Source organism: Thalassophryne amazonica, chromosome 10, assembly GCF_902500255.1.
Source record: "Thalassophryne amazonica chromosome 10, fThaAma1.1, whole genome shotgun sequence".
In the NCBI taxonomy this organism is placed as follows: Eukaryota; Metazoa; Chordata; class Actinopteri; order Batrachoidiformes; family Batrachoididae; genus Thalassophryne; species Thalassophryne amazonica.
The window spans coordinates 105,534,927-105,556,808 of NC_047112.1; the positions used below are offsets into that span (position 1 = coordinate 105,534,927).

Genomic DNA, 21,882 nt, shown 5'->3' on the forward strand with positions numbered 1-21,882 from the left:
TCTTTCCTTCTAGTCCCCGTCAGTACTCTAGCTGCAGCATTTTGAATTAACTGAAGGCTTTTTAGGAAACTTTAGGACAACCTGATAATAATGAATTACAATAGTCCAGCCTAGAGGAAATAAATGCATGAATTAGTTTTTCCAGCATCACTCTGAGACAAGACCTTTCTGATTTTAGAGATATTGCGTAAATGCAAAAAGCAGTCCTACATATTTGTTTAATATGCGCTTTGAATGACATATCCTGATCAAAATGACTCCAAGATTTCTCACAGTATTACTAGAGGTCAGGGTAATGCCATCCAGAGTAAGGATCTGTTAGACACCATGTTTCTAAGATTTGTGGGGCCAAGTACAATAACTTCAGTTTTATCTGAGTTTAAAAGCAGGAAATTAGAGGTCATCCATGTCTTTATGTCTGTAAGACAATCCTGCAGTTTAGCTAATTGGTGTGTGTCCTCTGGCTTCATGGATAGATAAGCTGGGTATCATCTGCGTAACATGAAAATTTAAGCAATACCGTCTACATAATACTGCCTAAGGGAAGCATGTATAAAGTGAATAAAATTGGTCCTAGCACAGAACCTTGTGGAACTCCATAATTAACTTTAGTCTGTGAAGAGATTCCCCATTTACATGAACAAATTGTAATCTATTAGACAAATATGATTCAAAACCACCGCAGCGCAGTGCCTTTAATACCTATGGCATGCTCTAATCTCTGTAATAAAATTTTATGGTCAACAGTATCAAAAGCAACACTGAGGTCTAACAGAACATCAGCATGGTTGGGTTGCCTTGTTTTACATCAGATGCCCTTCATGACGAAACCCTCATTTATCTGTGCTTGGGACCGGCACTCAGAATGTACTGGCTGCACACATTTGTCTACATAATTGTACATATCTTACAAACATTTGCTCAAAAAAAAAAAAAAAAAAAAAAAATCAGCTTGTTTTCTCACCTCCTTCATGTTGAATGTTTTTTTTTTTTTTTAAGTTGACCTTTTTTGTCTTGTGACCACAAATGTCAAACATGGAATGTCTATTTTTTACATATATTCCTTCTCCAACTCAGACAAAAGTGGACAGTACCTATTCTCTAACTAGTCTTAAATTGGTGACTAGAGCACCGCACTCGTACAGCACAAACCTCCTCCAACACTAGTTTCCAATTCCACAAGAAGTGGGTTGTCAGGAGTGTTTTTAGTTCATGCACGTGAATCAAAGTTTTTTGTTATGTTGTCAGGTTTCATTTTTTTTTCACCTTTTTCAATTGCTAATTTTCAATGGTAATCTTTGCTATGCACAATTTGTCCTTGCGTTTTGGCATTTGGTTTCCGACTGATAACTGGAAGATAAGCAAATGGGCTTAAAATTGAAACCTCCATCCAATTTTGGTGGTGTAGGTAAATCCATAACAGAAGAATGACAGTGATTGAGGCACTTTTGATTGAGATAAAATGCAAAATGTACACCAAATGGGCTTTTCAATAATATGTATTTGTTGCGGACATGAACAAGCAAAGCTCTTCAGCATCTCACCAATGTCATTTCCGGTTTGTGGCTTCATCTACCTTTGGTATGTGGCTTTTTATGACAGTGTTGTCCAGTTTGTGGCTTTTTCCCCTAATGGGCAGATTTTTTGTGCTATTTCCGGTTTGTGCCTTCATCTACTATAAAGTGAGCTTTGCCGCCGCTGTATTGCTTGTATTAAATTCAAAAAGACAAAAACCACAGTCATATCCGATGAAAATTTGTCAGTGATAGTGAGTGCCAGTCTGCAACCTCACTGTCAAATATGGCAGTGATTAGGGAACATTTGATTAATATACATTAAACTAGCTCGTTGCCTGTGGGGAGGCACAGGCTTTAGATTGGGTAGTGTTTATAAAATAAGTAGCTGACATTTTTCAAGGGTGGTAATAAATTAAGCAAAGCTGGTATAATGAGTTAGAATGGCGTGTGAGTCCAGAATGTTTTTAGAACCTTAGACCTCAACAATGTTTAGAAGAGAAACTCAACCCGTTTATTTCCTGTTAATTATGTTATTTTTTAAAATGTTAATTTATTGTCTTCATGTATTTATAAATTGTTTAGGTTCTTGTTATCATATACACACTATTATTATTATCATTATCAGTATTATTATTATTATTATTATTACTACAGTACTTCTATTTTGTCATTTGATTTTTAAATGGACCACACTGGAGATAAGTGTTTTCACTTTCTTGCAATATAAAGATGATTTACCACCCCCTGCTGGAATGGCATATTATTCCAGAATGTAATTAGCAGCGTTAGCAAATATCCATAGTTTTTCAAACTATCAAAATACAGAAGCATAATGCGCAGCAAATGTCCACTGTTCCCAGTCACACACCTGCAGAGCTTTTTGTTTTTTCCTACATTTTGCTGGAAGCAGGTGCTTTTAATTTATACATACACACAAACAGAGATGGTGGCTGCTGCAAGCATATGCTTTAATTTTTACACATTTACAAACAGAGGTGGCGGAAGACATCGAAAGCAATACTTTTTCACTCATGGTAATGGTAATGCCAAATGTCAGCTGTCCTCAGTTTGTCCATGATCGAAGATATACACACACGCACGGAGAGGTTCTTGTCTTTTCTGCATTCTGCCACAAGCAGATGCTTCTATTTTTAGGCAGAGAGACAGTGGTGAAAGACATTAAACACAGTACACATTTCACTCATGGTACCGGCAACATGACACTTAACTAAACTGACTAAACCAACTGAGCTAAAAAAAAAAAACCCTAAATCAATAACACTAACAACACTGTTAAACTAACATGAACCACAATAACATTTAAAACCTCAAAACCCTATGGCCTTGAAAATAATTCAGTTTTTGCCTATCAGGATATGAATAGTCTGTGAAAATTTCAAAACGATGTATGAAAAATTGTGGGCTCCATGCTGTTCACAAACAGACAAACAGGGGAAAAGCGGAGGTAATAGTATGGAGAACTGAGTACTATATTGGTAAAACATATGAGTTCATAGTCCAAATGAGTGTTGTGTCATGAAGAGCAAGGTCATAAAACCTTGCCCTTTATCCTTAGAGTTCAGATGTAAATGCAACACATATTGTGTTCTGGAATGGCACCCAGCAGGCATTTTGATAACTAGAAGTAGGCCATGAGATAGGTCCAGTCTTTCACTGCTTCATGAAGTTGATGAGCACATTGCTGTCTTCATCAGACCTCTCAACAGTGGAACCTATAAACCATTCATGATGCATGAAACATATTTTCCTGCCTGTAATTCAGTGATATCCACCTCAGATGCTGGATGCTCTCTGCCAGCAACAGTAAAATGAACACCAGCTGATTATCCTTTTCATTTTCAAAGAGTTTGTTGAAATTGGGATAAAGGAATGGTGGGACCTTGTAGAGAATGAAAATGCTCATTAGCTTATTCCTTAAAATATTGTGACTCCCTGCAGTGTGACAGCGGCAGCAGGATGAAAGAGGTCGACATTTGAAAAAATATTTAAATATGAAGGAGGTGAGAAAACAAGGTGATGTTTTTTTGCTTGAATGATTGTAAGACTATGACCATGAGTATGCTTGCTTGCAAAATACAGACACAAACAGCACCCACTAAATTTCCTTTTGACCTTGATAAATTATGTTGCATGTGCAAACCTCAACTGTTTGCATGTTCCCTCCCAGAATTTTCTGCACTCGCATGAACAAACTCCAAATTGCATATGTAGAAAGGCAAACGTGCAAAACGGACAATATGTGGTATTTGGCACATTTGAAAGATGCAGTCCTCAATGTATTATCTTAGTAAATCATCATGCAGGTGTATTTGTGAGTGCAATGGCATTTGCTCAAATTTTTACACACAAACTGTTGTGTGTGGGCCGCCAGAAGAGGAGGTACTGCTGGCCCACCACCAGTGGGCGCCCTGCCTGAAGTGCGGGCTTCAGGCACGAGAGGGCGCTGCCGCCACGGACACAGCTGGGGGTGACAGCTGTCACTCATTATCTCTTGACAGCTGTCACCCATCTACTCAACATCATCTCACTCCATAAAGACCAGACGTCATCTCCACCTCGTTGCCGAGATATCGTACTTCATTGGAGGTAATATCCTCAGCCGTTTGTGTGGTACAATATAATTTGTATATTGTGAGTGTTTGCAGGAGTACCGGTACCTCTGTCGGTGGAAGCTGAGAGAGTGTTGGACGGCACTCTTTTCCTCTGAGGAATCACTGCGGTACTCTGCAACATATTGAATGAGAGGTGGAGGTGGCATTCCCACCGTTGTTGTTACGGGGTGTACACACACCCACACTTGACTGTCTTTGTTCTCGCCAGCAGTACCAGATCCGACAGTCGGGGACGGTGATCACCTGGGAATTCGGGACTTGGCGGCTCCAGTATTCACCAGGTTCGGTGGCGGCGGAAATCGTGTGGTTCCGGCTCTTCTCAGGACAGACGTCTTCTATCCTCGAGCCTGCCCACACGTCACCTTTGTGGATTGACTGTAATCATATTCTGAGATTGTCTATATGTTCGTTGTGCTCCTTCACAACATTAAATTGTTAATTTTTGGCTCATCTATTGACCGTTCATTTGCGCCCCCTGTTGTGGGTCCGTGTCACTACACTTTCACAACAGGATATCTCGGCCAGCGTCATGGACTCCGAGGGGCGTCACCCGGCTGTTGAACGACCAATGGGAGAGCAGGGAGCGCAGGCGTCTGCAGGAGGCGTGATTGGTGAACTGCAGCACATTCTCACCGCCTTTATGGCTCAGTTGGATCAAATGACCGAGCAAAACATCCTCCTGAACCGCAGGGTGGAGGCTCTCTTCGCGCAGGTGGCGGCGAGCGCTCAGGGCGCTGCTGCAGCTCCTCCTCCTGCCGACCCTGTGCAGGATATGAAACGCACAGGGCCAAAATGAGGAGGCTGATCCGCGGGGAGTGTTTTCTCTGCAGCTCAAAGGAGCACACACAGAAAAACTGCCCCAAACGGCCACAACAACAACCGCCCTCAGAGACTGGGCTAAGGGGGGGTCAAAACATTCACGTGAGACACACAGATTGCCACACGACTCCCAGTTACAATCCTGAGCGGGGATTTAACCCTTCAAGCCCCAGCACTGGTGGACACGGGGTCAGAAGGGAATTTGCTAGACAGCAGATGGGCAAGGGAGGTAGGGCTCCCTCTGGTGGCGCTTCCTTCGCTATTGCAGTTGCGGGCACTAGATGGCACCCTCCTCCCTTTAATCACACACAAGACACAACCAGTAACTCTGGTGGTGTCTGGAAACCATCGGGAGGAGATTGAGTTTTTTGTAACTCCTTCTACCTCCCGCGTGATTTTGGGCTTCCCATGGATGTTGAAGCACAATCCCCGGATTGATTGGCCGTCTGGGGTGGTGGTTCAGTGGAGCGAAACCTGCCATCGGGTGTGTTTAGGATCCTCGGTTCCTCCCGGTTTACAGGCTAAGGAGGAGGTCAAAGTCCCTCCCAATCTGACGGCAGTGCCGGTTGAGTACCACGATCTTGCTGACGTCTTCAGCAAGGATCTGGCACTCACCCTTCCCCGCACTGTCCGTATGATGTGCCATTGATTTGGTTCCAGGCACTGAGTTCCCGTCCAGCAGGCTGTACAACCTCTCACGACCTGAGCGCGAATCAATGGAGACGTACATCCAGGACTCATTAGCTGCCGGGCTGATCCGGAACTCCACCTCCCCGATGGGGGCAGGTTTCTTTTTTGTGGGCAAGAAAGATGGCGGACTCCGTCCATGCATTGATTACAGGGGGCTGAATGAGATTACGGTTCGCAACCGATACCCGTTGCCATTGTTGGATTCCGTGTTCACCCCCCTGCATGGAGCCAAAATCTTTACTAAGCTGGATCTTAGAAATGCGTATCACCTGGTTCTGATCCGGAAGGGAGACGAATGGAAGACGGCATTTAACACCCCGTTAGGTCACTTTGAGTACCTGGTCATGCCGTTCGGCCTCACCAACGCCCCCGCGACGTTCCAAGCCTTGGTTAACGACGTCTTGCGGGACTTCCTGCACCGATTCGTCTTCGTATATCTGGACGATATTCTCATCTTTTCTCCGGATCCTGAGACCCATGTCCAGCATGTACGTCAGGTCCTGCAGCGGTTGTTAGAGAACCAACTGTTTGTGAAGGGCGAGAAGTGCGAGTTTCACCGCACGTCTTTGTCCTTCCTGGGGTTTATCATCTCCTCTAACTCTGTCGCCCCTGATCCAGCCAAGGTTGCGGCGGTGAGAGATTGGCCCCAACCAACAAGCCGTAGGAAGCTGCAACAGTTCCTCGGCTTCGCTAATTTCTATAGGAGGTTTATTAAGGGCTACAGTCAGGTAGTTAGCCCCCTGACAGCCCTGACCTCTCCAAAAGTCCCCTTCACCTGGTCGGATCGGTGCGAAGCCGCGTTCAAGGAGTTGAAACGACAGTTCTCTACTGCGCCAGTTTTGGTGCAGCCCGACCCTAGCCGCCAGTTCGTGGTTGAAGTGGACGCCTCTGACTCAGGGATAGGAGCTGTGCTATCCCAGAGCGGAGAGACTGATAAGGTTCTTCACCCGTGTGCCTACTTTTCACGCAGGTTGACACCGGCTGAACGGAACTATGACATCGGCAATCGAGAACTCCTTGCGGTGAAAGAGGCTCTTGAGGAGTGGAGACACCTGTTGGAGGGAGCGTCTGTGCCGTTCACGGTTTTCACTGACCATCGGAACCTGGAGTATATCAGGACCGCCAAGCGGCTGAACCCCAGGCAAGCCCGCTGGTCACTGTTCTTCGGGCGTTTTGACTTCCGGATCACCTATCGCCCCGGGACCAAGAACCAGAGGTCGGATGCCTTGTCCCGGGTACACGAAGAGGAGGTCAAAACTGCACTGTCGGATCCACCGGAGCCCATCCTGCCTGAGTCCACTATCGTGGCCACCCTCACCTGGGACGTGGAGAAGATCGTCCGGGAGGCCCTGGCACGGAGCCCGGACCCAGGAACAGGTCCGAAGAACCGGTTGTACGTCCCACCAGAGGCCAGAGCTGCAGTCTTGGACTTCTGTCATGGTTCCAAGCTCTCCTGTCATCCGGGGGTGCGAAGGACCGTGGCAGTTGTCCGGCAGCGCTTCTGGTGGGCGTCTATGGAGGCCGACGTTCGGGAGTACATCCAGGCCTGCACCACCTGTGCCAGGGGCAAGGCAGACCATAAAAGGTCCCAACAGCCCAGGAGACAGCAGACCTCCTGGTCCACCACGTCGTCCGTCTGCATGGGATACCCACCGACATCGTCTCATATCGTGGTCCCCAGTTCTCCTCACACGTCTGGAGGAGCTTCTGCCGGGAACTGGGGGCTACTGTGAGCTTCTCGTCCGGGTATCATCCGCAGACCAATGGACAGGCAGAACGGGCCAATCAGGAATTGGAGCAAGCTCTACGCTGTGTGACATCCGCACACCCGACGGCCTGGAGTAAACATCTGGCCTGGATCGAGTATGCGCATAACAGCCAGGTGTCCTCTGCCACTGGCCTCTCCCCATTTGAGGTGTGTTTGGGGTATCAGCCCCCGTTGTTTCCCGTGGTGGAGGGAGAGGTCGGTGTGCCCTCGGTCCAGGCCCACCTGCGGAAGTGCCGTCGGGTGTGGCGCTCCGCCCGTTCTGCCTTGTTGAAGGCCCGGACGAGGGCGAAGACCCATGCAGACCTCCGGCGATCCCCGGCCCCTGCTTACCAGCCCGGGCAGGAGGTGTGGCTTTCCACGAAGGACATCCCCCTCCAGGTGGACTCCCCGAAACTTCAGGACAGATATATCGGACCATTCAAGATCCTCAAAGTCCTCAGTCCTGCCGCAGTGAAGCTCCAACTCCCGGCTTCACTGCGGATCCATCCGGTTTTTCACGTGTCACGAATCAAACCTCACCACACCTCACCCCTCTGTGCTCCCGGACCGGCGCCGCCTCCTGCTCGGATCATCGACGGGGAGCCGGCTTGGATGGTGCGCCGGCTCCTGGACGTCCGTCGGATGGGCCAGGGGTTCCAGTACTTGGTGGACTGGGAGGGGTATGGACCTGAAGAACGCTCCTGGGTGAAGAGGAGCTTCATCCTGGATCCGGCCCTCCTGGCCGACTTCTACCACCGTCACCCGAACGCCTCCTGGCGCCCGTTGAGGGGGGGATCCTGTTGTGTGTGGGCCGCCAGAAGAGGAGGTATTGCTGGCCCACCACCAGTGGGCGCCCTGCCTGAAGTGCGGGCTTCAGGCACGAGAGGGCGCTGCCGCCACGGACACAGCCGGGGGTGACAGCTGTCACTCATTATCTCTTGACAGCTGTCACCCATCTACTCAACATCATCTCACTCCATAAAGACCAGACGTCATCTCCACCTCGTTGCCGAGATATCGTACTTCATTGGAGGTAATATCCTCAGCCGTTTGTGTGGTACAATATAATTTGTATATTGTGAGTGTTTGCAGGAGTACCGGTACCTCTGTTGGTGGAAGCTGAGAGAGTGCTGGACGGCACTCTTTTCCTCTGAGGAATCACTGCGGTACTCTGCAACATATTGAGTGAGAGGTGGAGGTGGCATTCCCATCGTTGTTGTTACGGGGTGTACACACACCCACACTTGACTGTCTTTGTTCTCGCCAGCAGTACCAGATCCGACAGTCGGGGACGGTGATCACCTGGGAATTCGGGACTTGGCGGCTCCAGTATTCACCGGGTTCGGTGGCGGCGGAAATCGTGTGGTTCCGGCTCTTCTCAGGACAGACGTCTTCTATCCTCGAGCCTGCCCACATGTCACCTTTGTGGATTGACTGTAATCATATTCTGAGATTGTCTGTATGTTCGATGTGCTCCTTCACAACATTAAATTGTTAATTTTGGCTCATCTATTGACCGTTCATTTGCGCCCCCTGTTGTGGGTCCGTGTCACTACACCTTCACAACACAAACGTTTAGTAAATCACCCATTTAATTTATTGTTTCAAAAAAGAAAAGTAAACTGTTTTGCTGTGAATAATTATTTGATACATTTTGTTCTAAATGATGGTTTCTAGGTGAAAAATTTGTCACTCAAAATTGTATTATGATCAAATACAGTAAAGTATGTAAAAGGAGTGTTAAATAAAGGTTCATTTAAACTCTTATACCCCTGTCACACATAGCCAGAATCACGCAGAATGGTGTCAGGATGACGAATCGGCGCACATGCAAAAAGTGTCGGGTTTCAGTTCCAAAACGTTCGGACAGCCATCTGCAGAAGTCCACACAAGTTGGTCAAAATCGGCTTGCGATGCACATGCTCAAAACCCTCCGGGAGCCGTTGAGATGGCACACCTATACAGCGGTGGTCCATGTGCAATCTGAGGACCATCTGACCACAATTTACATATTCTGATGGTGGAAAATCAGGATCCGAAACGATTTGAGGGCATATGAGGGAACCTCGAGATGGATCTAGCACAGCAAAGCCTGCCGGTATGACCTGCATGTGCCACGTATAATAATGTTCACCACCCCGGAGTGCAAAGGAACTGTTGAGATGTATGTAGCATGCTTCATTATGATAGTAATTATGAATTATTATCATGTACAGTGAATGTGAACAGCGGCTATCAAACTGAAAGCACTGTGCGCTACTGTGCACACGCCGCCGCAAATCTGAACAGGCACAGTAAACCTTACAGTACAGATATTTGCCCATTCCTTCCCATGGGCAATGTAATTAATTTGAACTATTGTCCCCTTCATAATTGTATATAACAAGGGCAGTAGGGCTGTTCATGTTATATAGTGAAAAAATAAAAGTTGTGAGAGACTTCGGGCCACATGTTTTTGTTCCACTTGGGGTTTTATAGGTGCAGACCAAATTTGAACTCAGTCAGATAAGATTTAGAGGTCCCCCAGAGTGACACATTTTCCTCTCCCTCCACTGGCAAGGCAACATCACCCTAACGGGAGAAGACTCTGATGCCATTATTTTTTCTTTTACAGGTACATGTGATGGCTTATAATCACAAAAAGTAGTGATTGATTGGTCACCCAGAGGAGAACATTACTGGAATTACTGGATGACTACATTGCTTGTTTGGGGAAAATTGTTGCTTTATGGGGGACCCCTAAACAGTGTCCGATTACACATAAAATTAGGCACAGATCTTTTATTTTATTAGTGGAACAAGAAAAACATGCGGCCCAAAAGATTTTGTAACATTTGACATTTTGAACACCTCTCTGTGGTGCGCAGTAATGCGTCAATGCATGCATCAGGCTTGGAGCTGAATGGATCTCACACTGTAATATATGATCAGCTTCTAACTCTGTAGGAGATATGACGTGGAACTGTTGTGTCAGGCTGTGACAGTATTAATAAACATGAATCTCACCTCCAACAACAGCCCAGGAGTGTTTCACAGTGCAGATGTGGTCGTGGAGCCGGGGCCGCAGCCTGTGGTTAAAATCCTCTCACCCAAAATAAAAAATAAATCCCATGTGATAATCCAACCATTGCAGTGTCCAGAGTTGCATTGTGCTCCTGAACTGAGCAAAAAAGAAAATAAAGTTCACTGGAAAGTCTCCGTCTGACACAGGGGACAGACAGCATGGCCCACTGCCAGCAAACTTTCAGCGAAGCTGTCCAGTGGCGCGCGCGTACTTACTGGCTCATGCAACATTATGCATACACATACACACACAGACATGCGGCTGAGTGATATTTGCAGCCCCACACGTGCATGGAGCGCACGTGCACCACGCACACACGCGCACTGCACACTTCCAGGTCATTAGTGCCTTTTATTCCACAATCTGTGTCTTCTGTGACCATGCTCTTGATGTAAGTTAGGGGGCAATCACTTTTTGTATGTACATGGTCATCACCCAAGAGCAGCATCACTCTGAAAGTACCTCCTGTTGAACGTTTTGTAATATATAAACTTAGTAATATAAATATCTAAATACATATTAACTCACCAGCAGCTAAGATTATTTTTCGGATCCAGATCTTCTTGGTTAGACCTCTGGGTGAGTTTAGTGCAGTGTTTGGAAAAAGTGATCAGAATGACACTGGACAGCAGTAACCGTGTTCATGTGTGTGACTACATTACTATAGAAACTGATGTGGGTAAGAGGCAAAAAAGGATTGTTACATGGAAGCACAGATCAGATATGAGCACTTGCTATGTATAATGTACTCAGTTAATCAGTGAGATCAGATTTGAATCAGATATGAAATAAATCTGATTTGTACTGGCAGTCTGAACAAAGCCAGAGTCTTGGTATTGTCTCAGTCTTGATATAGTCTGGTCTCATTCATGACTTGGGTTGGCTCAGATGGTACTGACAACAACACTGATCTCCTGTACACTTGTATCCACTTTGTTTATTCCCACATAATTTGCAGTTTTCAAAATTTGGATCAAGTGTTTGGATACATTTTGACAGGATTATCCTTTCTAGTAGAACACAGTCAAGTTTTGGTGTGTTTTTCAGTACAGCCCCAATCGGTTTGCGACTCCTCTCCATGTCTGAATGGAGGCTACTGCGACGAGCAGGATGGAGGCTACTCTTGTGAATGCAAATACGGATACTGGGGCAAGCACTGTGAAAAAGGTAACAGAATTCAAACACAGTACCTTCACATAAATATTCATAAATTCTGTGATAAAAATATAGTGTATAAGAAAATGAAATCAGTGACAACTGTCTTTGTGTTGTTATGTACTGTGTAGTCATGACTTTGATGTAGTCAGCAAGCTTCCATATTTAATTTTTGTTTGAGAATGTTTACACAGTTCAAATGAGATTTTCTCTTGTTTCAATGATAAAGAAAAAATAAGTAAAATAAATGCTAGTTTTTGATCAAAATGTCTGTATGCCTAAAGGTTTTTCAAAGTGCTGTATTTTATGTGCTTGTGGGCTAGAGTGGGTCCTGCTTCACAAATGCCCTCCTCCCTGTCCCCTTTCAGTAAGACTCAATACCTGTGCTTCTGGTCCCTGCCGTAATGGAGGCTCCTGTAAGGAGGAGTCAGGGGGCTACCGCTGTGCATGTCCGTACAGATTCACTGGAAAACACTGTGAAGTGGGTGAGTGCAACCTAAACATTCTCAGCACTTGAAGCATGTATGTGTGAATGAAGCAAGGCTTCGGGTTTTACCTTTCAGTATAAGAGGTTCAGGTCAGTCATCAGACAGCATCACCTCAGATTATATCTGTAAATATTAGTGCAGCTGTTGGAAATTTTACTGCTGTGTTTCTTACAGTGGTGGTTAGCTTTGGTAGAAAGTAACCACCACTGTGTTTTTGGAGCTGTGATTCATGCACAGGCACTGGCATTACCAGTCACAGCTTCATGGTGGAGTGCAACAGAGAAGGATTTTCACACAAAAAAAAAAACGTATGAAATGTAGGGTCAAGGCATGCATATTCAGGCATGCACATAACTGGCGCACTTGCATACTAGTAATACAGTCCATCCAGAAAGTATTCATAGTGCTTCACTGATTCCACACTTTTTTAATGTTACAGTCTTATTCCAAAATGTATGAAATACATTTTTTTTCTCAACATTCTACACACCATACCCCGTAATGACAATATGAAAAAGTTTTTTTTTTTTTTTTTTTTATTTTTGCAAATTTATTAAAAATGAAAAAACTATGAAATCACACAACCTTTGCCATGAAGCTCAGTTGCCTCCTGTTTCCACTGATCATCTGCAACTTAATTGGAGTCTGCCTGGGGTAAATTCAGTTGATTGGGCATGATTTGGAAAAGCACACACACCTGTCTACATATAAGGTCCCACAGTTGACAGTGCATGTCAGCGCACAAACCAAGCATGAAGTCAAAGGAATTGTCTGTAGACCTCTGAGAAGGGGAGGGGACAGAAACATTTCCGCTGGTTTGAAGGTCCCACTGAGCACAGTGGCCTCCATCATCCATAAATGGAAGAAGTTTGGATCTACCAAGACTCTTCCTAGAGCTGGCCACCCATCTAAACTGAGCAGTCAGGGGAGAAGAACCTTAGTCAGGGAGGTGACCAAGAACCTGATGGTGACTCCGTCAGAGCTCCAGCATTCCTTTGTGGAGAACCTTGGAGAAGGACAACCATCTCTGCAGCAATCTACCAATCACGCCTGTATGATAGTGGCCAGACAGAAGCCACTCCTTAATAAAAGGGACATGGCAGCCCACCTGGAGTTTGCCAAAAGGCACCTGACGGACTCTCAGACCATGAGAAATAAAATTCTCTGGTCTGATGAGACAGAGATTGAACTTTTTGACATGAATGCCAGGCATCATGTTTGGAGGAAACCAGGTACCATCCCTACAGTGAAGAATGGTGGTGGCAGCATCATGCTCTGGGGATGTTTTTCAGTGGCAGGAACTGGGAGACTAGTCAGGATTGAGGGAAAGATTAATGCAGCCATGTACAGAAACATCCTGGATGACCCTAAGCACACAGCCAAGATATCAAAGGAGTGGCTTCAGGACAACTCTGTGAATGTCCTTGAGCAGGCCAGCCAGAGCCCAGACCCGAATCCGATTGAACATCTCTGGAGAGATCTGAAAATGGCTGTGCACCAACACTCCCCATCCAACCTGATGGAGCTTGAGAGGTGCTGCAAAGAGGAATGGGCAAAACTGGCCAGTGATAGGTGCACCAAGCTTGTGGCATCATATTCAGGAAGACCTGAGGCTGTAATTGCTTCCAAAGGTGCATCAACAAAGTATTGAGCAAAGGTTGTGAATACTTATGTATATGTGATTCCTTCATTGATTTTATTTTTTAATAAATATGCAAAAAAATATATATATATAAAAGTTTTTGTATGTTGTCATTATGGGGTGTTGTGAGTAGAAGTTTGAGGAGAAAAAATAAATTTGCTCCATACTGGAATAAAGTGAAGCGACAAAACGTGAAAAAGGTGAAGCATTGTGAATATTTTCCAGATGTACTGTAAAAGATGCGCAACAGAAAATACAGAGGGAAGCGCTTTTCCTACAATGTTTTCATCACTTTCTTCATGAGAAATGATTTGCACACCTGCCCATGTGCCTTCTGCACAACTAGCTGAAATTTCATGTCTTCTTTTTAAGAAAACTGTCTACTCCGAACAGATTTATCATACATTACCATACTGTTCTATTTCTGAATGACTGATTTAAATGAAGTCCAAGACATATTCCATGACTTTGTATATCCATCCACTGACTTGTGTAAAGAAAAGTGGCTGTAAAAGTGGTGATTTGTATTACAAAATAATCCATAGTTTTAGTTTGTTCAGTTACTTATGGTCTCTGAAATTGGAAGCACTATAATACAAATTGCTTAATACAAGTTAATACAAATTGCTTTCATTCCTAAATGTGATCATTTTCTGAGATCCCTTGAGTTAATGTTGAAAGTCTACACTGCAATCACATTGTGATCATTTAATTTTAACTCCACTGTGATGGTGTATAGATGCCAAAAAAAATAAAATTATATCTTTGTCCAAATACTTGTACACCTGAGTGAATTTCCAGATGTGGTTTTAGTTCATCTTTACATCACTTTTCCGGTTTGTTATGACTGCAGCGTACAGGAATGTGCAATTTACGCAAAAATTTCAGTCACACTTTTTCATTTGAGGTCATGTTAATGTTATGGGCCAGTTCCATTTTTTTTTCCATTTTTTTCTGTGAAATTTCTAGCCAACTTTCACTTATTTTGTTGTGAAAGTTTCATCCAAGGTAGTGAAATATTTATTTGAGAAGTCTGCAAATATTTTGTATCAACTTGAGCATTTTGTTACTTGAATTTTCATCAAGCACAGCTGACCTTTGAGGTGACTGAAATAACCTACTACTAATATACTAACCAGCCATGTCACACAATCAAATGGATATCGATCTCAACCATACATAATATAAACTGTTCTGAAAACAGACTGAAACTGAGATGTGCTTAATAGAACTGCTTGCCCCAGAGCAGAGAACCACACAGGTAGGTAATAGTAAGTACTTACCTACAACAGTTGAACAGATCATCTTTTGGCAAAAGGAGAGCAGTCCAACTAAACACAGCACACTTGGAGTAATGTCAAATGAGTAATCCACATAAAAAGGTAAAAGGTCAGGGTACACACACTGGGCCTCATGTATCAAAGTTGCGCACTTGTGGCGTAAATTTACGGTGTAAATTTGAAGTACACCAAAGTTGCCGTGACATGTATCAAGCAGTGCGCACCTGCCAATTTCCGGCGTACGCCTGACGTGACCTTGATAAATGCGGCAGGTGAAAACAATCGTAATTATAATAAACACACCCATAAATATTCAGACTCCGCTTCAGACACACCCTCATTTTACGACATGGAAGCCAGGAAGACGGCAAAGAAAAAGAACTCCACCAATCACGACGTGTGCCAATAGAGCGTCAAAAGCGGCCGTTGAATTAATTGTTTTGTAGTATAATCAAAAAAGTGTTACAGTGGTCCCTCGTTTATCACGGGAGTTACGTTCTAAAAATAGCCCATAATACGCGAAACCGCAACGTAGTCAGCGTTACTTTTTACAATTATTATAGACGTTTCAAAGCTGTAAAACCACTTTATACACTTTTCTCACTTTTCTCTCGTGTGTAAACACTCTCAAAGTTCAAACCTTAGTAGAAAAATAAGACCAAACTGTTTTCAGGCCCAAACATTTGTTTGAGAAATAAAAATAGAATGTTTTCCTATAAATAATTATGATGGGTTTTAGAACTAACGAATTTAATTTTAATGATCAATGTACGAGGTTGGACACATAAGAAATTATTAATAGTGACTGACCAGTATTTCACAGATCGCGCCTCTGCGTCCTGACGCCGCGCCTTTTTCCACTCACACCTGGCTGCAGGTGTGTTTCCGAGTGACAAACACAGTTATGAGTAGTTGTTGGCGCTCTTTTTTCTTCTGGGCGAGAAGATTCTTATAAACAGACACGCAGAACACAGAACACTGTAAAAAAAAAAAAAAAGGGCATGCAAAATTGGACTAAATACTCCGCGAGACTGCGAGGCCGTGAAAGGTGAACCGCGTTATAGCGAGGGACCACTGTATTCTCTTTTCACATGTCAATAATTCTTGACATGTGGATATTTGCTCGCCCCAATTAATAAGACACGCCTAATTTGTCAGATTTCTTTATTTTTTAAATGTATTTCTTTATTTATTTTATAGTGACAAACGAATGGAGACGACAAAACCTGATTGTAGCACGGGTGAAGGGAATGACAACACTACAGTTGTAATTATCAATTTCATAGTCTAAAACGATCACACCACATGAAGTTAAGCTCAGCGCTGCTCTGGCTCCAGGCTCTGGAGAAAAAGGCGAGCAGCACTTTCTTTGCAGTCAGCGCTGTGGCCACGGATCGTGCTTGAGACCAACAATTTGTATTGATTATTATGTAGTATAATCAGGAAAGTGTTATTTATTTAACATATGCATTGATTTGTATAATGGCACTGTTTATCATGTTGATCATTTACATTTTTATGTGAATTCCAGTGCTGGTTCATTTTGGTGTATAATTTACACCACCTCTCAACCTGGTGTATATTTTCAGCGCAGCGTATGCCAACGACCACATTGATAAATGCCAAGTAGCGCAGCCGTTTTGGCGTACACCCCATATACGCTCAAATATCGCCGTACGCACGTTGATACATGAGGCCCACTGAAAGCAGTTCGCATGACAGAAATGTTCATATGGGAATGAGAATTAGGCAATCCAGGAAAAGATGCACCAAGTCAAAATACAGTTCATAAATATATCAGCAAACTGTGTCCAATGACTGCTCAGGAAACATGAGGAGAGTACAACAGTCAGCAACAGTTAGGCAAAAATGGAGACGAGACGAGAGAAGACGAGGATGGGAGCTTGACTTTCTGGCACTGGAATAAGGGACTGTGGTCAGCTAATAGTGTGTGATTCAGTGAACAGACAAATGAGCTCCCGTGTGAACTGGAAGACTGAGTACCCTTGAAGAGGAAGAAAAGTTGCAAGAATTGTGCTGTGCAGGTGTGACATTAAGCCCTGGTTCCACCGAATAATGAGCATGTTTTTGTTTTTTGGTATGAGTCCAGTTACTTAACAATCGTGGGAGAATGGTGGCTCTGAGAGGCAGAATATTCAGCTAATGAGGCTCATCTATGAGTGTGGCGCTAATTTCAAGAAGTTCAAACTTTAACAACAGCGTGGGGCAGTTTTTAGACGAGGTACTACGAGGACAAACAAGGATTTTTGAAGCAGGTTTGTAGTGAGCACAAGGCTGTTAAAAGCCCATTATCTGAGCACCTGGCGGCTACGAGGACAGGACAGGTGAGTTGGGACAGGCTATTTTGAACAGCCCTCTCGTACACTAAAATCCCACCTGGTTTGTGCACCGGACACTGTATATAAAATAATTATTTTGTAGTGGATGACACAGGAGCATGCCACACAGTTGTCAATTCAGTGTTTGTACAGTACATTTTATCTAACAGTGGATTAATCATTTTCTGTCAGTTTGGATGCTGAAAACACCGCAAATCACTTCTGGAATCACAGAGGACCGTTTCATTCTGAGCTTTTTTCCTCTCTCTCTGGCTCATGCACTGAGGTGGAGAACATATTTGGAACAGCCTAAAAGATAATTATTCGTAATGTTTTAATTGCTTGGTAAAACAGTTTCATGTTCATTCCTTCTTTATAAGCAGCTGTAAAAGTATGTTTCTGATAGATTTAACATCTTGTTATAATGGATCAGATGAGGCGCACTCTGTGGGCACTGACGCAATGATTTGCACCCAAGACTAGCATTTATGCAGAATGCAAGCGGCCGAGCCTGCAAAAGAGCGATTTTGCAGACAATAATGGATGAACACAAAGTTAAAAGTTGGATCAACAGTGTCAAAATGACTGTAAGCAGCAGAAGCAATAAAGCCAACGAGAAGAAGTACAGAGGCAACTGTCCAGGAACCCATGGTTTGGTTCTAGCGGGTCTGGTTATGGATGTGTTTTGTGTTGTGTTTTTTTTTTTTTTTTTTCTGAGAAGTGAGCCACACAGTTGCGGACATATATAATTAAAGCGGCCTCTCATTGTGGTGTCTTTTTTTTTTTGGTCACAGAGAGCTGGGTGAATACACACAACTGCTGCATTTAATGACTCTGGAACTGCAGTCTGACACACGGATACGCACACAGGTTGGACTGTACAGGAGTGTCTTTTTTTCAGAGTGCATTTAAAAAATGTGACATCATCTTGAATGGATGCTGTGAATTGAAAACCCACATTTTAAAGGGACCAAATGTGGGAAGACTGGAGGTTTGGACCAAACCCATGCCTAAATGTGCACCAACATCACGTTACATGGTGCTACATGGATCATATGGCGACACAAGACATTCGAGGCTGGACAGGGTTAAAATGACAGATCAATCGTGGCTCATTGGAGGCTGATACCTGGCACATGCGAGGTACTTAGAGGCACATAGAATGTTCTTCATTGGGGATACGTGATAGATTTATACGTGGATCACTATTCGATAATCACTGGCAAATCCATACGTGGCTCATTATTCATGGCTTTATTTGGTGGGACCAAGGCTTTACAGATTTTTCTGTGTGATGATGAGCTCCACACTGACTGACCAATGGCCACAGCAGCCGCAAGAACTCACTGCATCACCACGCTTCCTGTCCCACCTATTTTGTGAGTTCATGGATCAAGTTTGTGTTGCCAAAGCCTCATGTAACTGAAACAAATACCCTATGAAATGTAATGCTCAGTGTGTGTTGTTTCTCCAGGGAAACCTGACCCCTGTGCCTCCAGCCCCTGTCTGAACGGAGGGACGTGTTTTCACTACATCGGAAAGTATAAATGTGAATGCACGGAGGCCTTCAGCGGCAGACACTGCGAGATAAACAGGAGTTCAACACATACCTCAGCAGGTGAGCAGACTGTGTCACCACATAGTGAAGCCCAAATCACACCTCACTACTGAGGATTCTGCAATGGGGATTGTAGTCCAGATGGCTCAGGAGCAGGGGATCTCCTGCTGAGGGGAGAGCTGTGGGCCATTCATCTGTTAGAGGAGATAATCTGAGCGGTGTTGCCACACAGGAGGAACACATTTCAACATAGATATTGGAAGCCTGCATCAACGGAATAAAAACTTTATTAAACCTGATGACTCATGTCGATAAACTCCACTGGCATGCCGGGAGGTAATTTTAGAAGAACAAAAACAGAAAACCTGCATGGAATGCGCCTCTGCAGTAAGTCAGCGCTGAAGGAGCAGCAGACCTTGGTGTTTGTGAGCTTGTATTACTGTTTGTGTAAAATAGTTTGTATTCATTTCAGAGACGGGCTGTGGGCCGCCTCCACAAGTGAAGCATGCAGAGGTCCAGTTCTCCTCGACAACATCGGGATCTGTGGCTCTTTATATTTGCCACTCAGGCTTCACGTCTGTTCCCAGAGCCACCCAGAGCATCTGTGGTATTCAGGGAGCCTGGAGCCAGCCGCCTGTCTGTGAAGGTCTGTAACACACACCAGCTCAGGAACACACTGTTACAGAACAAAATGTTATCACTCAGAGAAAACACACACATGCAAATTGAGTACACTGATCCTACTCAATTTATAATATGCTATAAAAAAAAGTCATTTTCCGCCATTACAGAGGTCAACGAGTGTCTGTCACAGCCTTGTCTCAATGGGGGTACGTGTCGAGACCAGGTTGCATACTTCCTGTGTGAATGTGACGACGGCTTTACTGGAAACCGCTGTCAAACAGGTACAACAATTCTCTCAGGTCTCACTAAATAAGATGACAGGCTGTGAACCCTGGATATCTTTAGTAAATATCTACATTCATGCAGTATACAGCAGAAGTGAGTACAGTATAATTCACATATAATGAATTCAGGTGGACCAACGAATTTTGTCCGTTATTAAAATCACATATACAGTTGTATGAAAATGTTTGGGCACCCCTGATAATTTTCATGATTTTCCTTTATAAATCATTGGTTGTCTGGATCAGAAATTTCAGTTAAATATATCATATAGCAGATGAACACACTGATATTTGAGAAGTGAAATGAAGTTTCTAATATTTACAGAAAGCGTGCAATAATTATCCATCCATCCATTTTCTTCCGCTTTATCCGGAGTCGGGTCGCGGGGGCAGCAGCTCAAGCAAAGCCGCCCAGACCTCCCGATCCACACACACCTCCTCCAGCTCCTCCGGGGGAACCCCAAGGTGTTCCCAAGCCAGCCGAGAGATGTAGTCCCTCCAGCGTGTCCTGGGTCTTCCCCGGGGCCTCCTCCCAGTGGGATGTGCCCGGAACACCTCTCCAGCGAGGCGTCCAGGGGGCATCCGGAAAAGATGCCCGAGCCACCTCAACTGACTCCTTTCGACGTGGAGGAGCAGCGGCTCGACTCCGAGCTCCTCCTGAGTGACCGAGCTCCTCACCCTATCTCTAAGGGAGCGCCCAGCCACCCTGCGGAGGAAACTCATCTCGGCCGCTTGTACTCGCGATCTCGTTCTTTCGGTCATGAGCCAAATCTCATGACCATAGGTGAGGATCGGAACGTAGATCGATCGGTAAATCGAGAGCTTTGCCCCCCTACTCAGCTCTCTCTTCACCACGACGGTCCGATACAGCGACCGCATCACTGCAGATGCTGCACCGATCCGTCTGTCGATCTCACGCTCCATCCGTCCCTCATTCATGAACAAGACCCGAGATACTTAAACTCCTCCACTTGAGGCAAGGACACTCCACCGACCTGAAGAGGGCAAAGCACCTTTTTCCGGTCGAGAACCATGGCCTCGGATTTGGAGGTGCTGATTTTCATCCCGGACGCTTCACACTCGGCTGCAAACCGCCCCAGTGCACGCTGAAGGTCCTGATTTGACGAAGCCAACAGAACCACATCGTCCGCAAACAGCAGAGACGAGATTCTGTGGTTCCCAAACCAGACCCCCTCTACACCCTGGCTGCGCCTAGAAATTCTGTCCATAAAAATAATGAACAGAACCGGTGACAAAGGGCAGCCCTGGCGGAGGCCAACGTGCACTGGAAACAGGTTTGACTTACTACTGGCAATGCGAACCAAGCTCCTGCTGTGGTTGTACAGGGACCGGATAGCCCTTAGCAAAGGACCCCGTACTCCCGGAGCACTCCCCACAGGGTGCGCCGAGGGACACGGTCGAATGCCTTCTCCAGATCCACAAAACACATGTGGACTGGTTGGGCAAACTCCCATGAACCCTCGAGCACCCGATGGAGCGTGTAGAGCTGGTCCATTGTGCTGCGACCAGGACGAAAGCCACACTGCTCCTCCTGCATCCGAGGTTCAACCATCGGTCGAAAACTCCTGTCCAGTACTCTGGAATAGACCTTACCGGGGAGGCTGAGGAGTGTGATCCCCCTATAGTTGGAACACACCCTCCGGTCCCCCTTCTTAAACAGAGGGACCACCACCCCGGTCTGCCAATCCAGAGGCACTGACCCGATCACCACGCGATGTTGCAGAGGCGTGTCAGCCAAGACAGCCCCACAACATCCAGAGACTTAAGGTACTCAGGATGGATTTCATCCACCCCAGGAGCCTTGCCACCGAGGAGCTTTCTAACCACCTCGGTGACTTCGGCCTGGGTAATGGATGAGTCCGCCTCCAAGTCCCCAGTCTCTGCTTCCTCTTCGGAAGACGTGGCGATGGGATTGAGGAGATCCTCGAAGTACTCCTTCCACCGCCCGACAACATCCCTAGTCAGGGTCAACTGATGTTGTTGTGCAATAATTATTTAAACAAAATTAGGCAGGTGCATAA

The 21,882-nt window shown here is 45.2% G+C and overlaps 1 protein-coding gene across 1 annotated transcript in view; it reads left to right on the forward strand.

Annotated features, from left to right (window-relative positions):
* The window catches only part of sned1 (sushi, nidogen and EGF-like domains 1), a 289,365-nt gene that overhangs the window by 141,587 nt on the left and 125,896 nt on the right, over positions 1-21,882 (forward strand). Inside the window, exons 16-20 of the mRNA XM_034179234.1 lie at positions 11,518-11,637; positions 11,994-12,110; positions 18,849-18,992; positions 19,405-19,578; positions 19,724-19,837. Of these exons, the coding sequence (XP_034035125.1) occupies positions 11,518-11,637; positions 11,994-12,110; positions 18,849-18,992; positions 19,405-19,578; positions 19,724-19,837 (669 nt within the window). The remainder of the gene's footprint in view (positions 1-11,517; positions 11,638-11,993; positions 12,111-18,848; positions 18,993-19,404; positions 19,579-19,723; positions 19,838-21,882) is intronic.